The sequence below is a fragment of the Diabrotica virgifera genome, chromosome 3 (assembly GCF_917563875.1).
Source record: "Diabrotica virgifera virgifera chromosome 3, PGI_DIABVI_V3a".
Lineage (NCBI taxonomy): Eukaryota > Metazoa > Arthropoda > Insecta > Coleoptera > Chrysomelidae > Diabrotica > Diabrotica virgifera.
In genome coordinates this window covers 175,528,486-175,546,566 of record NC_065445.1, presented here as the reverse complement: position 1 = coordinate 175,546,566, position 18,081 = coordinate 175,528,486, and the positions used below count along the sequence as shown (strand labels likewise).

General features: G+C 32.6%; 1 protein-coding gene across 2 annotated transcripts in view; it reads right to left on the bottom strand.

Annotated features, from left to right (window-relative positions):
* The window catches only part of LOC114344671 (dnaJ homolog subfamily C member 7), a 123,270-nt gene that overhangs the window by 21,649 nt on the left and 83,540 nt on the right, over positions 1 to 18,081 (bottom strand). For both annotated transcript variants that reach the window (XM_050645668.1, XM_050645667.1), the window contains exons 4-5: positions 12,432 to 12,642; positions 4,476 to 4,692 (exon numbers count right to left, since the gene is read on the bottom strand). In XM_050645668.1, the coding sequence (XP_050501625.1) occupies positions 4,476 to 4,692; positions 12,432 to 12,642 (428 nt within the window). The remainder of the gene's footprint in view (positions 1 to 4,475; positions 4,693 to 12,431; positions 12,643 to 18,081) is intronic.

The following is an 18,081-nucleotide window of genomic DNA, read 5'->3' as shown; positions in this document are numbered from 1 at the left end:
AACCGAAAAAAAAAAAAAAATTTCAATTTTTTCTCAAATTACGGATACTCATCATCATTTTATTACAATTATGATAACTATTTTATTCAGCCCTATTCTGTAACTTTTAACAAATCGAATAGAAATGACCAAGTCGAATCGTAATTACCCAAAATCGGAATGTTTGATATCTATCGCGTCATTTTTTTGTTTGGATTGGTATTCTGTAACTCATATCGTAATCGAAATCTCTGACTTCTATTTCACGCGGTTCTGAGGAGGTGGCAACCGCGCATTAACCAGCGAATTTAGGGTTCTGTGACCTATTTGTTACTTGAAATATGACACCGTTGCCATATCCTCAATGTTTTCATACTATCCTCAAAGTTTTGAAAAGTAAATAAAATATTAGTGTAAATACTGGATGCAAAAAGAATTGTTTTAAATTAGAGTTAATTAAAATTGATATAAAAAAGAAGATAAACTGATAAATAAAAAAGATAAGTGAAGATAAGAAGTATAAATGCTTTTAAACCAAAGATATTTAAATTGATGTTATTAGTTCATTATTATTAATAAATTATTTAAAATTGATATTACTAATAATATGCAATCTTTAAGATTTGATTCCAGTTGAAATAACTGCTAAACAACTTTTCCCAAAAATGGCATCTTTTCTATAATTTGTTCAGACTATGAGCGTTGACTGATAAATATACAAGTATACTGGTATAACATATTTATCGATTAACGCATAAGAAGTCTATCGTATGCTATTCTTGTGCATTATACCATTGATTGAAATTGTACAAGAAATATGCGAACAAAATATGGCAACACTGTGAATGGGAAACATTCAGACGCCAAGTAGCAAATAAATAAGGTTAGGTCCAATTCATACTCGTACAACATGTCTAAATGAAATGTATTATATAGTTCTCTAAACAAATAACACCACAGACTAAAAGTTAAGCAGCTAAAAAAGGTACAAATACTATAAATAATTATAAATAATTAGTAATTAATTATTTTTATATATAAAATATAAATGTCAAAACCAAACAAAATGAGCTTGCGTCAACCACAATTCCGATAATCGAAATCTCATCTCGACAGGATAAATGCTGTCGAAGTGATTTCTATTCACATTACGATTGTAGAGATTCCGAGGTAGTTATGGAATACGGATTTGGACTATTTCTATTCAACTTGGCCACTTCTATTCGATTTTACTGACTTCTATCATCGAAATGAGTTACAGAATAGGCGTGATTATCACTTTTACGAAAAAAAGTTATTCTTCATAAAATTCTCTCCCTGATCTAAAATCTAAGATACAACCATCAGATATCAAACTTTTTTAATTTTATACGAGGGATGTAAAAAATATGAATTTTTCTTAAGAGTTAAGTGCCTTTATTATTCACAATATTTTAATTAGAAGGATATAATTGAACACGAAAACAAATTTTTTAATGCAAAACAACTTTTTTTAATAACAATTTTCGATATTGTGAAATGTAAAGGTATGGTTTGTTCAACAGTAAATGGTTGAGTTCAATTAGTGCGGTCGTAAATATTATTAAATTTATCTGACCTGGCCGATTGTTAAGACCCACCCGGAGCGATAAGCCACCGAAGTAGACAGAGTTGGTCTTTTGCAATTAACACTGACTAGAGGGTACTCCCATAATAAAGCCTAAAATAAATTTTACCTGAAACCGGGCCTTTTATACTATTATCGGTTAATCCAGGATGTTTATAGTGGTAACTAATTGAACTCAACCATTTACTGTTAAACATACCATACTTTACTCTTGAGTGAAATTCATATTTTTTACATACCTCGTACAACATTAATTAAATTTGATATTTGATGATTGCATCTTAGATTATATGCGATGCACAGTATTTTATAAAGAATAACTTTTTTTTCGTAAAACTGATAATAAAAAAGTTATCAATAGGTTCCAAGTTACGCAGACATACTGTATAAGAGCTAAAAAAAAATTTTTGCTGAACATTTATTATTGTTGAAGCTTATTATTAAATGTATTTTATATAAGTTTTACAGAAAAAAGTTTTGATCAATTTGTATAAACATTTTTTTAGCTGGTAATTTTCGGTTTTTGTATTACACTTTTGTTATCTTTCTTAATTTTCTTAAAAAGAAATAGTTTATTTCATTTCTAAAGTAAAATAATTTAGTGCATTTTAAAGATTACATCCTAAACTTTAAAAAAGCACTTATACAGCTGTAACAGATCTGTTCAAACTTGAGTAATACCGTCTTAAAATGGTGGTAATTCTATAAAACTACGAATATTTCAAAAATTACATTTTTTGAGACGTCATATCATTTGAATTAAATTTTTGAGATTTTTTTTGAATGAAAGATCATTTAGTAAGATGTTTGAAAGGTAAGTTGTGCAAAATTGAGTTTTATAGGAAAAATTGTATTAGTTACACATTTTTAAATCATTTTTAAACAAAATTCATGTAAGGCTCACTTTCCGCACACACTGTACTTATGCCCATACATTTTATTTCTTTCTATTATAACCATAAGATAGCTTAATGATTTTTTTTTCATGTTCAATTTGTAAAATTTTATTTGATCCAGTAGTTAAAGAATTACATTAAAATAACTCAACCGTGCACTTCGCCGGACGTTAGTTTACAGTGCGCCAATGTTTGTGAGAAGGGTGACTTTAGCATTATAAATAAAAAATTATAGAAGATACAGATTTAATTTTAGAAAATTCTTTATATAAGTTTTTTTTTGTAAAATTTTCTGAATTTTTCAATGGTCATGTCAGTTTTTTTCTAAAATTTATATTTTCGGAGTTATTTAAAAAAAACATATAATTTCGTAGTTCATTTCTTTAATAAAAAATGAAGCACCCACTTATCGAGTAGAACTTTTTGATATGTTGTTTATTAAACATTTCTTAATGAAATTACAAAAAGTTCTATCTTGTTTGATTTTTTCCGAAGTGAAAATCTATATGCACTCCCCTAATTAGGGAAGTAGGGTTGGACAGACACAACATAGCTATCATAAGTAATACATACTGGAACCACACAGGATGCGTTCGAAAAGAGAACGGAAACACCAATTACATAAACATACAACGAGGAGTGCTTCAAGGGTGCATTTTGTCCCCCCTATTACTTTATGTATAATATGCTAAACACCTAATCAGAGATTCTCTCGAAGATTGCCCTGAAGGCACCAGAGCCAATGGAATCGTCATTAACTATGTAAGATATGCCGATGACACCTTAGTATTAGCGGAAACAGAAGACCAACTAAAAATATTGATGAACATTATCAAAAGAAAGTCACAGGCTGGGCTTGGACATTAACCTTGCCAAAACCAAAATTATGGTATTCCACAAAAACCCCCATGAACAAAATTTGTTCATGGTGGTAATTTAATTACACCCAACATACAAATAAATGGTATCACCCTTCAGAGTTCCCAAAGCTTCATATACCTGAGCAGAGAGCTAAATAGTCAACAAGACTACTCAAAATAAATATGCTCACTAATCATGATTGTATTTAAGGGGGGGGGGGTATGGTTTGAAATATATATAAATTTTTTCATTTCAAATAAAAGTGCATACTTTCAAGAATACTCTCTGAAAATTTCAAAATAATCGGAGTAAAATTACCAGAGATACAGCGTGTTGAATATTCCTACCTTCGACTCGCTTTGCCGCGACTTCGCGCCAGCATGCTTGAGCGAAGTGAGAAACGTTAAACAACTGTTCGCCTTCTCTTTTGTAGATTACTCCTCGATTCAAAAAACATATTTAAATGTGCATCACTTTACGATTTTGCAGACAAATAAGAAGAGAAGATTCAGTTGTCAAAACTTTAAACGCATTTTTCTCAAAACTGCTTTTTCAAATGCGGTGGACATTGTAACTGAAAAACTACTCGGCCGATCTACCTGATATTTTGCACATATTTTTTTGAGTCATTTCATGAGGTAACAACGTCGAGATATTTTTCTTTTTTGCTTATTTTTTGTTCAACAATAATAAATCTGTTGATTTTCACAAAATTTTTACCAAAAATTTCATTTTTTTGATTTCTGAGTGATGCCAAAAATTCAAAAATCATTAATAATAAAAAACTCGACGTTGTGACCTCGTGAAACTCATAGGCTAATTAAATATTTTTGAATTTTTTGTTTCGTATGATCTAGTGATGAGTTCTGATGTCCACCGCAAAATCCATTTTTTTGTGAGCTGCCTGTCAAAATTTGTCACCAATGGCTTACTTTTCAATATTTTGGATTGAATTTTTTTGTAAATATTCTTTGAATTGTACTTAATATGCTTATTTAATTTAAAAATAAAATAATTGTACCACAGCTTCGAAAAAAATTCACAAAAATGTGCTTGATATGTTGATTTCAAGCCACACCCCCCCCCCTTAAGGAAATGAAAGCTTTCACTAATATTGAACTAGTTGATCTCACCTGAAATTTGCCAGTCTTATATGCCTCGTTGCCGTCTTCTTTCATCTTTTTCAATAACCTTGCTCTCTTGTAAATATTCATAGCTTTAGTGTGGTCCGGAGCCAATCGTAACACTTGTTGAAAATGTTGGAATGCACTGTCCAAATTGTCGTCATAGAAGAGACACATTCCTCTTACGTAGATGGCATCAGCGTTTCCTTTGTCGATGTTTAGAATACTGCATGAAAATAACGAGATATATGAAAAATGGCTACATAATTTTGGGTTAGTTGTTAAATTAGATTATCTATTTTTTTTGTATGCAGAAAGTTTCTATACTAAGTCACACAAAACACGGCTTTGCATATGAAGAGTACAGGAGAAAAACAAGACATGTCACTTTTTCATGAATTTTGATTTTTCTCGCTATGTGTTAGCAAAAACTGAGGACTATCGACTCGCCTATCGATTCAGGACAATAACCACAAAGGTCAGTCTATATAAATTTTCTGAGAATTTGTATCCAGGCGAAAAACGAGGATTGTTCACACGCTACCGAACAAAAAAAGCAATGTCAGCAGTTTTTTGTTGCATTATTAAAAATAAGTTAATATAGATTAATATTATATTAAGATTATACAATAAGAATTATTATAATTCTGCTAAGGATCTCCTAAGTAATTTTTAGATATCACAAGAAGTAAACCTTTATTGGTGTTGTTCTTAATACGTAAAATGTGATATTCCTTGTTTTCCCCTGTACTCTTCATATGCTAAACTGATATCTGTCCGGGGTAAGAGAATAACAGAAAGGCAAATAAAAACTAACAGGAGAAAAGCCTAAACTATCCATTTAATGTCTATAATTGGGCAAAAATAGATAACTAATAGATATAAATGAAAAAGTGAAGATGCCATATAAGGAGATAAATTCAAAACATTTAGTTACATCACTGTATTGTAACATTTCAACTGCGATTGTAACAGTCATTTTTAGGAATAGAAAAACGGGATCGTTGAAAGGAAAGTAGAAAAAAATAGAAGAAATAGAAGTAATACTATATCACCCAAACCGTATAAAGAAATGGAAAGTAGGACGGATTCATGAAACGATTTAGAAAAATTAAATAGGTTAGAAAATCTAGAAAAATTTAAATTCTGGAAACAGCTCTATGGTACTAAGGCAAAACCCGATAGGTCAAAAATTAACGATTTTTCGTTTTTAATACCAATACGTATATTGAGTGATGAAGAATATGATGACAAAACCCTACATGGCTAAACGCATCCATGTAACCAGTAGATGATAAAATTAGTTTCCGATATGTCCACTATTACAACAACACTGCGAACTTTTAAACTCATCTGCTGCAAAAGCACGTTTTCTGACATATCGGGTTTTGCCTTAGCACCAAAGAACTAGAATAACTAGATGTAGATTTCAAATAAGCATATGAGTCAATAACCAACAGAGAACTGTATAAGACAATATAAGAATTTAATTCACTTGTAAAAGTATTTCCTGAAGGGGCCTACAAATTCGCCGGTCGCTTATAGCCGCGAATAGGTAGCCGTTACCAATTGATTCAGATATCGTGAATGCCTTTTAAATAGGACTGTTCCCAAGTCATAGAAGCTACCGAGTCGCTGCTACCAACGACTGAATCGTGAGTCGCCGACCGCCAGTCGTAGGTACATAGGCGTCCATACCCATGGGAAGGGAAGGCCGTGGGCCCCCTAGCTTTTCGGGTGCTTTAAACTATATATTGTCATCCAAACTATACAAAATGTAATGTACAACATCTTCACGTCTGACCCCCCTAAAATTTTTTATATCCGCGCCCATGCGTAGGTCTCGTTGGGAAGCAGACTAGCATCCCCTGTCACCACGAATAATAGTGTTTGTGTTTGTTGCATATTTATTTAAAGACTATGGAAATAGGTTTAACAGGTAAATATTTTTGTTTATTGTTTATATTTGATGTATATACATGCAAACACGTATAATATATTCTATTATAATTTATACTAGATTAGTTGAAAAAAAATTGGTTTTTCCGTTTGGTAATGCAATAACATTAAAAGTACAGATTTTTTACTAATATTCATCGTTCTATTTTCGCTAACGACTGAGTAGCGTTATCGGCGTATTGGAAAACACTCAAAGTTGTGGCGACTCGGTAGCAGCTACCCATTCGCGGATACCAGCGCCCGGCGAATTTGTACGAGAACGCGCCTTAACACTCAAAAATCAAAAACGAAAGTTAAAATTAATAAAACACAACAATAAGAACTCAAGTTTTCAAGAGGGATCTATCTATCTATTCAGCCTTAAACATCCATTCTTGGATATAAGCCTCCTCTTCCTTCTTCCATGCCTTCCTATCTTGGCAATTTGCATCCATTTTGACCCGACATGTTTCTTCAGGTCATCTGACCATCGCATTTGTGGCCTTCCTCTTTTTCGTTTGTGGTTTCACCGTCTCCAATGTATAATCGTCTTCGTCCATCTTTCATTCTTCTGCCTTAGGATGTGTCCGGCGAACTTCCATTTAAGCTTTACTACTTGGGTCGAGACATCTTTCACTTCTGTTTTGTTACGGATCCATTCGTTTTTTCTCCTGTCCGATAGGTTAATGTTCAGCATTTATCTTTCCATGGATCTTTCTGTCTGCTATATTTTCCATAATTTCCTTTGTAGAAGTCCATATCTGAGAGCCATATATGAGGACAGGATTGAGTGAAGACTCTTGTTTTTAGGTATTGTGGGTATTTTCTGTTCTTTAGAATATAAGACAGTTTTCTGAATGATGCCCAGGCCAATCTTATTCTTCTCTTTATTTCTTCGGTCTGATTTTGTTTATTTAATTTAGTTTATTTAATTTGTCCTAGATATATGTACCTACATACTGTTTTACTAGTTCTATTCTTGTTTGTGCCACTGTAATTATTCATCTTCAGTCTTATCTTTGTCGATTCTCTATCTAGTTCTTCCATCATTCTTCGTAATTTTTCACTTTTTCTATTATAGGCCTGGATCCCGCGTACCAAAAAAAAGTTGATTAATAGCAAGCTGAAAATTTGTTAATAGCTTATAGGTCTTGGGCCCACATATAAAATTATTATTTATGACCACACCGTTGAAACTTTTTGTACTTGTTATTTTGGTGGAGTCGGACAAATTTGGAGCTTTGCGCATTATGGTAGTGGGGCGTTTGTCTGTCAAGCGGTGACGAAGTTGTCAATTTTATACAAGAAAAAAATTTATAACCACATTGGTAATTTTATTTTAATCAATGGTTTTTATCATATAAACAGCGAAAACAATTTTGTCGGACAAAAATATTGGGGCATATGACGCGTCGGACACGCTAAATATGTCAAATTTATGAAAATAATAAATTTATTACCACATGGATAATTTTAACTGAATCTACCATAAAACCTTTTTACAATAATGTGGTAACCTTGTCGGACAATTTCCACGGGGCATATGCGCAGTCGGATGAGCCAAGATGTCAATTTCCTGAAATTTTTTTATTTATTACCATTTTTCCGACAAAATTAGTAGGTTATAAGTAATTATATTCTTAATCAAAAAATCAAAGTGTCGGACAAAAATATTGGGGCAAATCGACAGTCGGACAAAAAATTTAATTTTTATTGGTAAATTATACTTTTAAAATATGCTGGGTTGGTGCATCCCTTATCTTTACAACCATATCAAAAAAAAATTTAAAACAGTTTTTATCGGTTATTTTTAAATCCATTTAGCTGAAAATAGGTACACACACTAAGTAAAACATTTAAAAGGGTATGACGAAGAGCTGTACCCAAAATTGCCTTAAAAAATTTTCCGACAATAGGGAAAATATTAGAAAAATTGTGATCTGGATCTGATAATTTGTGTACATACTTCTTGAACAACGACAAACGTCGTTCTATAGTTTTTTGCTCGAATTAAAAAAACATTTCCGACATAAGTATCAGGTTATAAGTAGTTATATTCTTAATCAAAAAATCTAAGTGTCCGACAAAAATATTGGGGCAAATCCAAAGTCGGACAAAAAATTTAATTTTTATTAATAAACTATACTTTTAAATTATGCTGGGTTCGTGCATCCCTTATCTTTACAACCATTTTTCCGACAAAAGTAGTAAGTTACAAGTAATTATATTCTTAAACAAAAAATGTAATTGTCTGACAAAAATGTTGGGGCAAACGAACAGAAAACTTAATTCTTTTAGGCTATCGACGAGGAGGTATTATCAAAAAAAAATTTAAAACAGTTTTTCTCGGTTATTTTTTAATCCATTTAGCTGAAAATAGGTACACACGCTAAGTAAAACATTTAAAAAGGTATGACGAAGAGCTGTACCCAAAATTTTCTTAAAAAATTTTCCGACAATAGGGAAAATTTTAGAAAAATTTTGATCTGATAATTTGTGTACATACTCCTTGAACAAGGAAAAACGTCGTTCTATAGTTTTTTCTCGAATTAAAAAAAACATTTCCGACAAAAGTATCAGGTTATAATTAGTCATATTCTAAATCAAAAAATCTAAGTGTCCGACAAAAATATTGGGGCAAATCCAAAGTCGGACAAAAAATTTAATTTTTATTAATAAACTATACTTTGACACTATGCTGGGTTCGTGCATCCCTTATCTTTACAACCATTTTTCCGACAACAGTAGTAAGTTACAAATAATTATATTCATAAAAACAAAAAATGTAATTGTCTGACAAAAATGTTGGGGCAAACGAACAGAAAACTTAATTCTTTTAGACTATCGACGAGGAGGTATTACCAAAAAAAATTTTAAAACAGTTTTTCTCGGTTATATTTAAATCCATTTAGCTGAAAATAGGTATACACACTAAATAAAACATTTAAAAGGGTATGACGAAGAGCTGTACCCAAAATTTTCTTAAAAAATTTTCCGACAATAGGGAAAATATTAGAAAAATTGTGATCTGATAATTTGTGTACATACTCCTTGAACAACGACAAACGTTGTTCTATAGTTTTTTTCTCGAATTAAAAAAAAACATTTCCGACACAAGTATCAGGTTATAAGTAGTTATATTCTAAATCAAAAAATCTAAGTGCCCGACAAAAGTATTGGGGCAAATCCAAAGTCGGACAAAAGTTTAATTTTTATTAATAAACTATACTTTTAAATTATGCTGGGTTCGTGCATCCCTTATCCTACAACCATTTTTCCGACAAAGGTAGTAGGTTACAAATAATTATATTCTTAAACAAAAAATGTAATTGTCTGACAAAAATGTTGGGGCAAACGAACAGAAAACTTAATTTTTTTATGATATCGACGAGGAGGTAGTGTCAAAAAATTTTTTAAAACAGGTTTTCTCGGTTATTTTTGAATCGATTTAGCTGGAAATTGGTACACACTCTAAGCACAACATTTAAAAGGGCGTGACGTAGAGTTGTACCCGAAATTTTCCAAAAAAAAATTCCGACAGGAGGGAAAATTTTGGAAATATGATGATCTGAAAATTTGTGTACATACTCCTTGAACAATGACAAACATCGTTTTTTTTATTTTTCTTTCTCGAATTTAAAAAAAATTCCAACACAAATATCAGGTTATAAGTAGTTATATTCTATATCAAAAAATCTAAGTGTCCTACAAAAATATTGGAGCAAATCGAAAGTCGGACAAAAAATTTAATTTTTATTAATAAACTATACTTTTAAACTATGCTGGGTTCATGCATCCCTTATCTATAGAACCATTTTTCGGACAAAAGTAGTAAGTTACAAGTAATTATATTCTTAAACAAAAAATGTAATTGTCTGACAAAAATGTTGGGGCAAATGAACAGAAAACTTAATTCTTTTAGGTGATCGACGAAGAGGTATTGTCAAAAAAAAATTTACAGTTTTTCTTCCACATTTACACATTTCAATAATTGTGCCAGTTCTCAAATTTATGTCATTGCATCGCAAATTCCATTTGAAGAAATTTGCGATACATTTTTGGATAATTTTATGGTTTTAAGTAATTTTTCGGGTGTAACTACAATGATATTATGCTAAAAATGATGGTGTATCGCAGATTTAAAATGCGTTTATCTCGAAAACGGTTGAGTTTAGGGAGATGAAAGACGTATACTTTTTTTAAGTAAAACTAAGAGGAGAATTAAAATTTTAATGTCAAAATTATACAGAGTGAGGGATAAAAAAAATTGAACGTAATAAATGAGTGCTGAAAGGCGTATGTGGCGCCCTCTGGGCAATGCATAATTTTTGGTAGCGAATTTAGTTTTCTCGACCCTAAAAACCCCTACATACCAAATTTCATGTTGTTATCTCATACCTGTCAGGAAATATTCAATAATAAATAAAAAAAAAGTTTAACTTTGACACCCTGTATCTCGGTTAATATAAACTTTGTACCAAGGAAAGTTATCTTAAATCGGCCTATTTTAACCTCAGGAACCTGAAGTTAAGCTATGGCCCATTCTTTACCAAACACCCTGTATGTATAAAAATTATTTTTTTTTTAAATTGTACCAAAACGCCTCATTATTTTTGTCCGACAAGTGATACAATATGCATTACACATGTAAAAGAACAGTACAAAATAAAAATGACATCTGTGGTAATAAATAAAAAAATTCCAGGAAATTAACATCTTCGGCGCATCCGACTGCGCATATGCCCCGTGAAAATTGTCCGACAAGGTTACCACATGATTGTAAAAAGGTTTTATGATAGATACCGTTAAAATTATCCATGTGGTAATAAATTTATTATTTTCATAAATTTGACATATTTAGCGTGTCCGACGCGTCATATGCCCCAATATTTTTGTCCGACAAAATTGTTTTCGCTGTTTATATGATAAAAGCCATTGATTAAAATAAAATGACCAATGTGGTTATAAATTTTTTTCTTGCATAAAATTGACAACTTTGTGACCGCTTGACAAACGCCCCACTGCCATGATGCGCTAAGCTCCAAATTTGTCCGACTCCACCCAAATAACAAGTACAAAAAGTTTCAACGGTGTGGTCATAAATAATAATTTTATATGGGGGCCTAAGAACTATTAACGGTGTCTAGTCGGACAAACTTTGATGTACGAGAACATTGGAACATGGGAAGTTTTAATTGTGAAACAGTTTAAAAATTTGGAATGTCAGATTACGAAAATGTCCCATGTACTTTGTCGGACAGAACATCCAATTGATTTGTTACAATTTATTTAAACTCTCATGCAAAAAGCCAGACTGCATAAATGAAATGCATGAATGTTTTCTAAAGTCTGACGTTCCAAATTTTTAACCTGCTCCACAATCAAAACTTCCCCTGTTCCAGTGTTCCCATACATCAAAGTTTGTCCGACTAGACACCGTTAAGCTATTAACAAATTTTCAGCTTGCTATTAATCAACTTTTTTTTTGGTACGCAGGATCCAGGACTATTATTAATACAATATGATATCTGAATCACTTACGATATGCTAATGATAAGGGATATTGTCTGAAAATCCGAAAGCGAGACCATAGATTCAGAAGGCACAAATAAGTAGATTTTTTTCGTTTGAAGATTTTTTAGTGTTTCGAAAACTAATGTAAAATATGGGGAAAGAGTGAGATATTATAACAGAAAAAAAAGTTGAATGTAAGAGACATCCAGTAAGAAGGGCCTTGACTAAAAAAGATACGAAAATTAACATTTAATGTTTCACCTATTTGATTACATGAAATTTTTTGATTTGCATAGTTTACAAAAAAAAGATTGTAAACATTGTTTTATTTTATTCATTAATTTCCTAAACCCCAAACCAACAAATCTTGAAATTCATCAGTAATATTAGGAATATGTAATAATAGGAATACTAAATCAGTAATAAATATTTAATCATTAAAATCTGATCAGTAAATGGATCTACCATTGTTGAGTGTATTACGCAAAACAAAATAAACAAATTCATATTTACCTATTGGCAATTTCCTGAGCTTCTTGGTAACGGCCGAGATATGTGAGGCATTCTGCTTTGGCAATTTTGTATCGGTAGCAAGTAGGGGCATTATCGAGACATCTGTCCATACAGAAAACAACCAAACGATAATCTTTTTTATCGTACGCTTTGGTTCCATCTGACTCGTACTGCTTCAATTGCTGAACCGATTTTAATTCATTTGCAAATGCTAAAAATATGTAAACATTAAAAAAAAATAATAAAAATCAAATTTTTAAAAGTACTTAAATAGCTAACAACTCGGAACATTTTAAAAGTAAATGTCTAAAATTATTTACAGTGCCTTACAACTTTTCATGTATCAAAACAATAATGACAATAATAAATCAAGGTGGGATCTGCCGAAAAGCAGACCATAATAGACATTTTCCATGGGAGTCTATTTTTTGTTTGAACCATTTCAGGATGTTACCTTGTATTAATAACCAGTCGCACCAGATGCGCCAGTCGCAAACATTGTGATTGATTTTTTATTTAGCAAAACGAGAAAAAAAAATCGAAAATGTTTGCTTTCTGCGTCTAATTTTCGTATATAACTCGTAGAGATATTTCTCTAAAAGGGGTAGTTTCCTGGGTTGGCTGTATACATTATAAATAAACAAACTGGAACATGAAGTAAAACCACTTCTATGTAAAAGGTATATTTACTAAAATTTTAAAAATCCCAATGGATTGAATAAAATTTGTTCATCAGACCGTTTTCGAACCTATCGGTCCATCATCAGTTAATCTAAAATCAAATAAGTAATCCCACTATTAAAATTGAAAAGATGGTTGAAATTTTGAAAGTTACAAAAGTGTGGTTATGATTACTTACTTGAATACTTACAAAAAAGCCCCAGAACCAAACAATGATTGTGATTATAAATCAATCTACATTGTGTTAAAATAATATCGTAAAGGCTAAACGCCGATGTTCATGGATATAACCTCTGGGAACATGGTGATACTCTACCCGAGGCCCAAATCAACCATCTTAGGTCAACAATGACTACCAAGTGTCAAAGGTTTTTAAGGAAATGCTTGATGTGACATTGACAGTTGAAGAAGAAGGTAGTCGATTTTCAAAAGAATTTAGAACAAAAGTCATGATCCAAAACGATGATATGGTAAAGATTTTAATATCTGAAAATGTCTGTTATTTAAATCTATTGTTTTTTAAAAATGTGTTTTACAAAATAAAAATTATTTTTAACTGTAACTACAAATTGACTATATAAAATAAAATTAAACTGATCAAATTAATCAAGATGAAAAAAGTGAGCTGATTAGTAGTAATGATAGAAATAAAAATAAATAAGAAATTATTAAAAATAAATAAATTGGAGTTAAGATAATAATAATTGGGTTAAGATAATCTGATAGTAGGAAATGTATGATTAAAGGAATGCAATTATTATGAAACATTTTTTATAAAATCTTAAAAAAAGATATTTCTTCTTCTTCTTCTTTTTATATAGACATTACTCTGTTTTTCAATGTGCCTCCAGTAAGTTGTCATTCCATCTTTTTCGTAGTCTTCCCACTTATCGTCTTCCTATTGGGGAACCGTCTCTCGCCGTCCTTACTGCTCTATTTGTTGTCATTCGGCTTATGTGGTCGTTCCATTCTACTCTTCTGCTTTTCACCCAGTTATTAATGTTGTCCACCTTGCATCTCCTTCGTATATCTGCACTTCTAGCTCTATCCCACAGTGTCTTACCATCGATTTTTCGCAATGTTTTCATCTCTGCTGTTTCTAGCATTATTTTTGTCCTTTCTGTATCAGGTCGTGTTTCTGCCGCGTATGTCATTATTGGTCTGATGACTGTTTTGTAAATTCTGCCTTTCACTTCTTTTCCGATGTTTTTATTTCTCCATATTGTTTCATTCAGGCAACCTGCGGCTCTGTTTGCTTTATTCACCTGATCTTCCACTTCTGTTTCGAGCTTTCCGTAGCTGCATAGTGTGATGCCTAGATATTTAAACTCCATGACTTGTTCTATTAATTGACCCTCCAGCTCTAATTTACACCTTATTAGATCTGATGTTATAACCATGCATTTAGTTTTTTTGGGGAAATTAACATGATAAAAAATTAACATGGGAAAAAAGATATTTCTCTATCATAATTAAAAGTTTCAACCACCAGCTCTCAAATTCTTCTAGCTTTTTTTTTGCATCTGCAAACAAAACGCTATGTATATAGTTGTCGTCAATTTTTATTCCCATCTGTTATAACTTCGTGTTCCAGTTTTTTAGTGTTTCATCTATATAAAGTTTAAATAAGGCTGGTAAAGCCTCGGTTTCCTCGAAAGCGGCACCGACAAACTGCGAGCGTAACACTGCGATGAATGACGTCATAAAAAACTGTACCACGCAAAATAATAGCGGTGGTTTCCAAGGATGCGTTGGAAGCCACCGCTTGCTGAGTTTGCACATTCCATTTTTCACCGTAATCTGACGTAATTCATCGCAGTGTTACGGTCGCAGTTTGTCGGTGCTGCTTTCGAGGAAACCCAGGCTTAACAGTTCTAAGCAGTTTTGTCTGACTTTAATGCTACATTAATTGTCTTCGTAAAGTGATTTGACTGCATTTATGTGTCATCTACTCCGTGATTTTCCACTGCTTTCCACTTTCCACAGGTTGTTGACTGGGACACTATACTATCATAGGCATTTTGGAGGTTCACGAATACAATGTGCAATTCAGCGTTTAATGCTATTGTTTTTTTATGAGCTGTTTTATAGAAAATATATTATTAGTACATGAGCGTTCGGGTGGAAAACCACTCTATTCTGAAGTTCGTAGCTGTTCCTCCATCCTTTTTTTTAATTTGCCCTTACAACCTGCCCACGGAAGGTATAACGCATATTCCTTTTCAATTATTGGGGTCCTTTTGTTTCCCTTTTTATGGAAGGAGCTTAAGTAGGCCGTTTAAATTCCTTTGGTATTTTTCCATCAAGTAAGTATTTTGTTAAATATTTTTTGTATTAAGGCCAAAGGGATGTATTTTAGATGATTTGCAGGTATAGTCGGTTCGCTAATCTGAGATACAACTGTCTAATAGTAATTTTAGTATTAAATTTTTGAAAAGTTACATGTTGACCGACTAGACGTGGCAGGAAATTACTTATTACTATACAGCCAAACACACGTGCTCATAGCCAATATTATTAATGGTAAAAAGACATAATTAACATAAATCTTACGCCAATCAATAATTATTTATTTACATCTGTATTGATAACACATGAGAAAATTATTTATTGTACAAAATAAGAATATTTTGAGGAAATAAATTCCACAAAATTGTATGATTTTAGTATACATTCCCAGTATTGCCAATAATTCTTCTTTTTTTAATGATAGTAAGTTTATTTAAATATGTCGGAACTATAGAGGAATATAGTTAATCAATACAACATACAAAATTATATCTATAATACTGTCTAGAAGACTAACTCCATACGCAGAGGAAATAATAGGCGATTACCAAAGCGGATTCAGACCGGGAAGGTCGACCATAGACCAGATCTTCCTCCTACGCCAGGTGTTATAAAAAAACTGGGAATTCAACCGCGATGTACACCAGATCTTCGTGGACTTTAAACAAGCTTACGATTCTGTTAGCAGAGAAGCATTGTGGGAGACTATGGTAGAAATGGGAGTGCCTGGAAAGCTGGTACGATTAGCACAGCTGAGCACGAGAACGCTTCCGCACGAATCAGAATTGGCAACACCAAGTCGGAGGAATTTCTCATCGACACCGGGCTTAGACAAGGAGATCCTCTCGCCCCCCTGCTGTTTATCTTCGCACTGGAACATGCAGTAAGGAAAGCTCAGCCACAACTGACAAACGGATTTGCCGCCCAAGGATCAAAAATACTATTGGCCTTTGCGGATGACGTGGACACAATTGCACAATCCACCAGAGATGCAAAAGAAGTTTTCACCCTATTCGAGAACGGAGCCAAGGAAGTTGGTCTTAAGGTCAACGAGGACAAGACCAAGTACATGGTGGTTACGAAGAACCCAAGACCCAAGGGTTAGACAAAACGTAACAATTAATGAATACAACTTTGAAGTCGACAAAGAATTTAAGTACCTGGGAGCGATCATAACATCTGAAAATAAATATGAAAAGGACGTGGCAGCCAGGATCATTGCAGGAAACAGGGCATATTACTCATTAATGACCGTACTTAAATGAAAAATACTCTCAAGACCGGCAAAAATAAGAGTATATAAGACAATAATTAGTCCCACAATAACGTATGGAAGCGAGACATGGACTCTGAACCAGCGGGAAACAACAAAATTACTGGTACTTGAAAGAAAGATACTGCGGGCTATCTATGGGCCTTGCAGAGAAGAGACAACCGGAGAATGGAGAAGCAGACACAATGATGAACTCCAGACAATATATGGAGATGAAAACATAGTACGGTACATAAAAGCAAACCGAATAAGATGGGCGGGTCACGTGCTAAGATCGAGTGACGAAAGACTTCTGAACGCCACGTTCTGGGAAAGGCCGGATGGCAGAAGGTCAGTTGGTCGCCCAAGAAAGAGATGGAAGGACGCAGTAGCCAGTGATCTACGCAAAATGGGAGTACAGCAATGGGAAATAGCTGCTCAGGACCCACAACAATGGAGGGAAATAGTAAACGCGCCCAAGACTCACATAGAGTTGTAGAGCCAAATGATGATGATGATGAAGTTTATTTGAGCTGTTAATAGTGCGAAGTAGGAATTTTTGTGTTGGTATGTTTCCTACTATGAATCTGTCAAAATGAATCTCAGTTGAGCGAACCGAGTTTATGTCCCCAGTGCAAATTACTGGTATTTTTCATCCTTTTTAGTGCATTTCTTTTTTTGTTTTCAGATATATTTACAAGTTGAGTTTGGTTTTGTTTTATTTCGTAAGTTGGAGGAATATATTATAGATATCTCTTTCCTTGTAATAATTCAGTACCACAGAATATCTGAGATACTTCCAGACAATAAAAATTACATTTACTCAACTTCTCGCAATGAGTACATTTTCGAGTTCAGTATGATGTAAGTACTGACAGCTCAGCGGAAATAGTAAACACACAAAATATAAGAGAGAGAATACGAAAATTCTAAGGGGACTCTTAATATTCGTTCTAAATTTACACAGAAAAATATTTTTCTATGGATTCAAAGTGAAGCAATGACTTGCCATTTGCCATTAGCTAAAAGAGCTTTCACATGATCTTTCGAATGTAAATTTGGGTAAAAGAATAAAATATACACCAAATAAATTTGATGAAATATGTAAAATTATAATATAAAATAAATAAAAGGTTTTCTAGGGATGTCTATATACACCAGGGAAATAAGGCAAAAATATACCATGTTCGGGACACTTGAGCAGCCAGGTTGTAAATGGGTTTTTTGGCTACTATATATACCTAATACAATATAAATACAAAAATGCCCGTCACAGTTTGGACGAGAAATTTAGTTACTAACAAATAAGGGTCAAAAATGAGAGTTTTTTCGTTTAAATCGCTACAGGTAAAAATAGGGTAATTAAATGTCTTATTTATAATATTTTTCTTTTAGTAGATGAGCCAAAGTTTAAAATAGCGTTTGTTG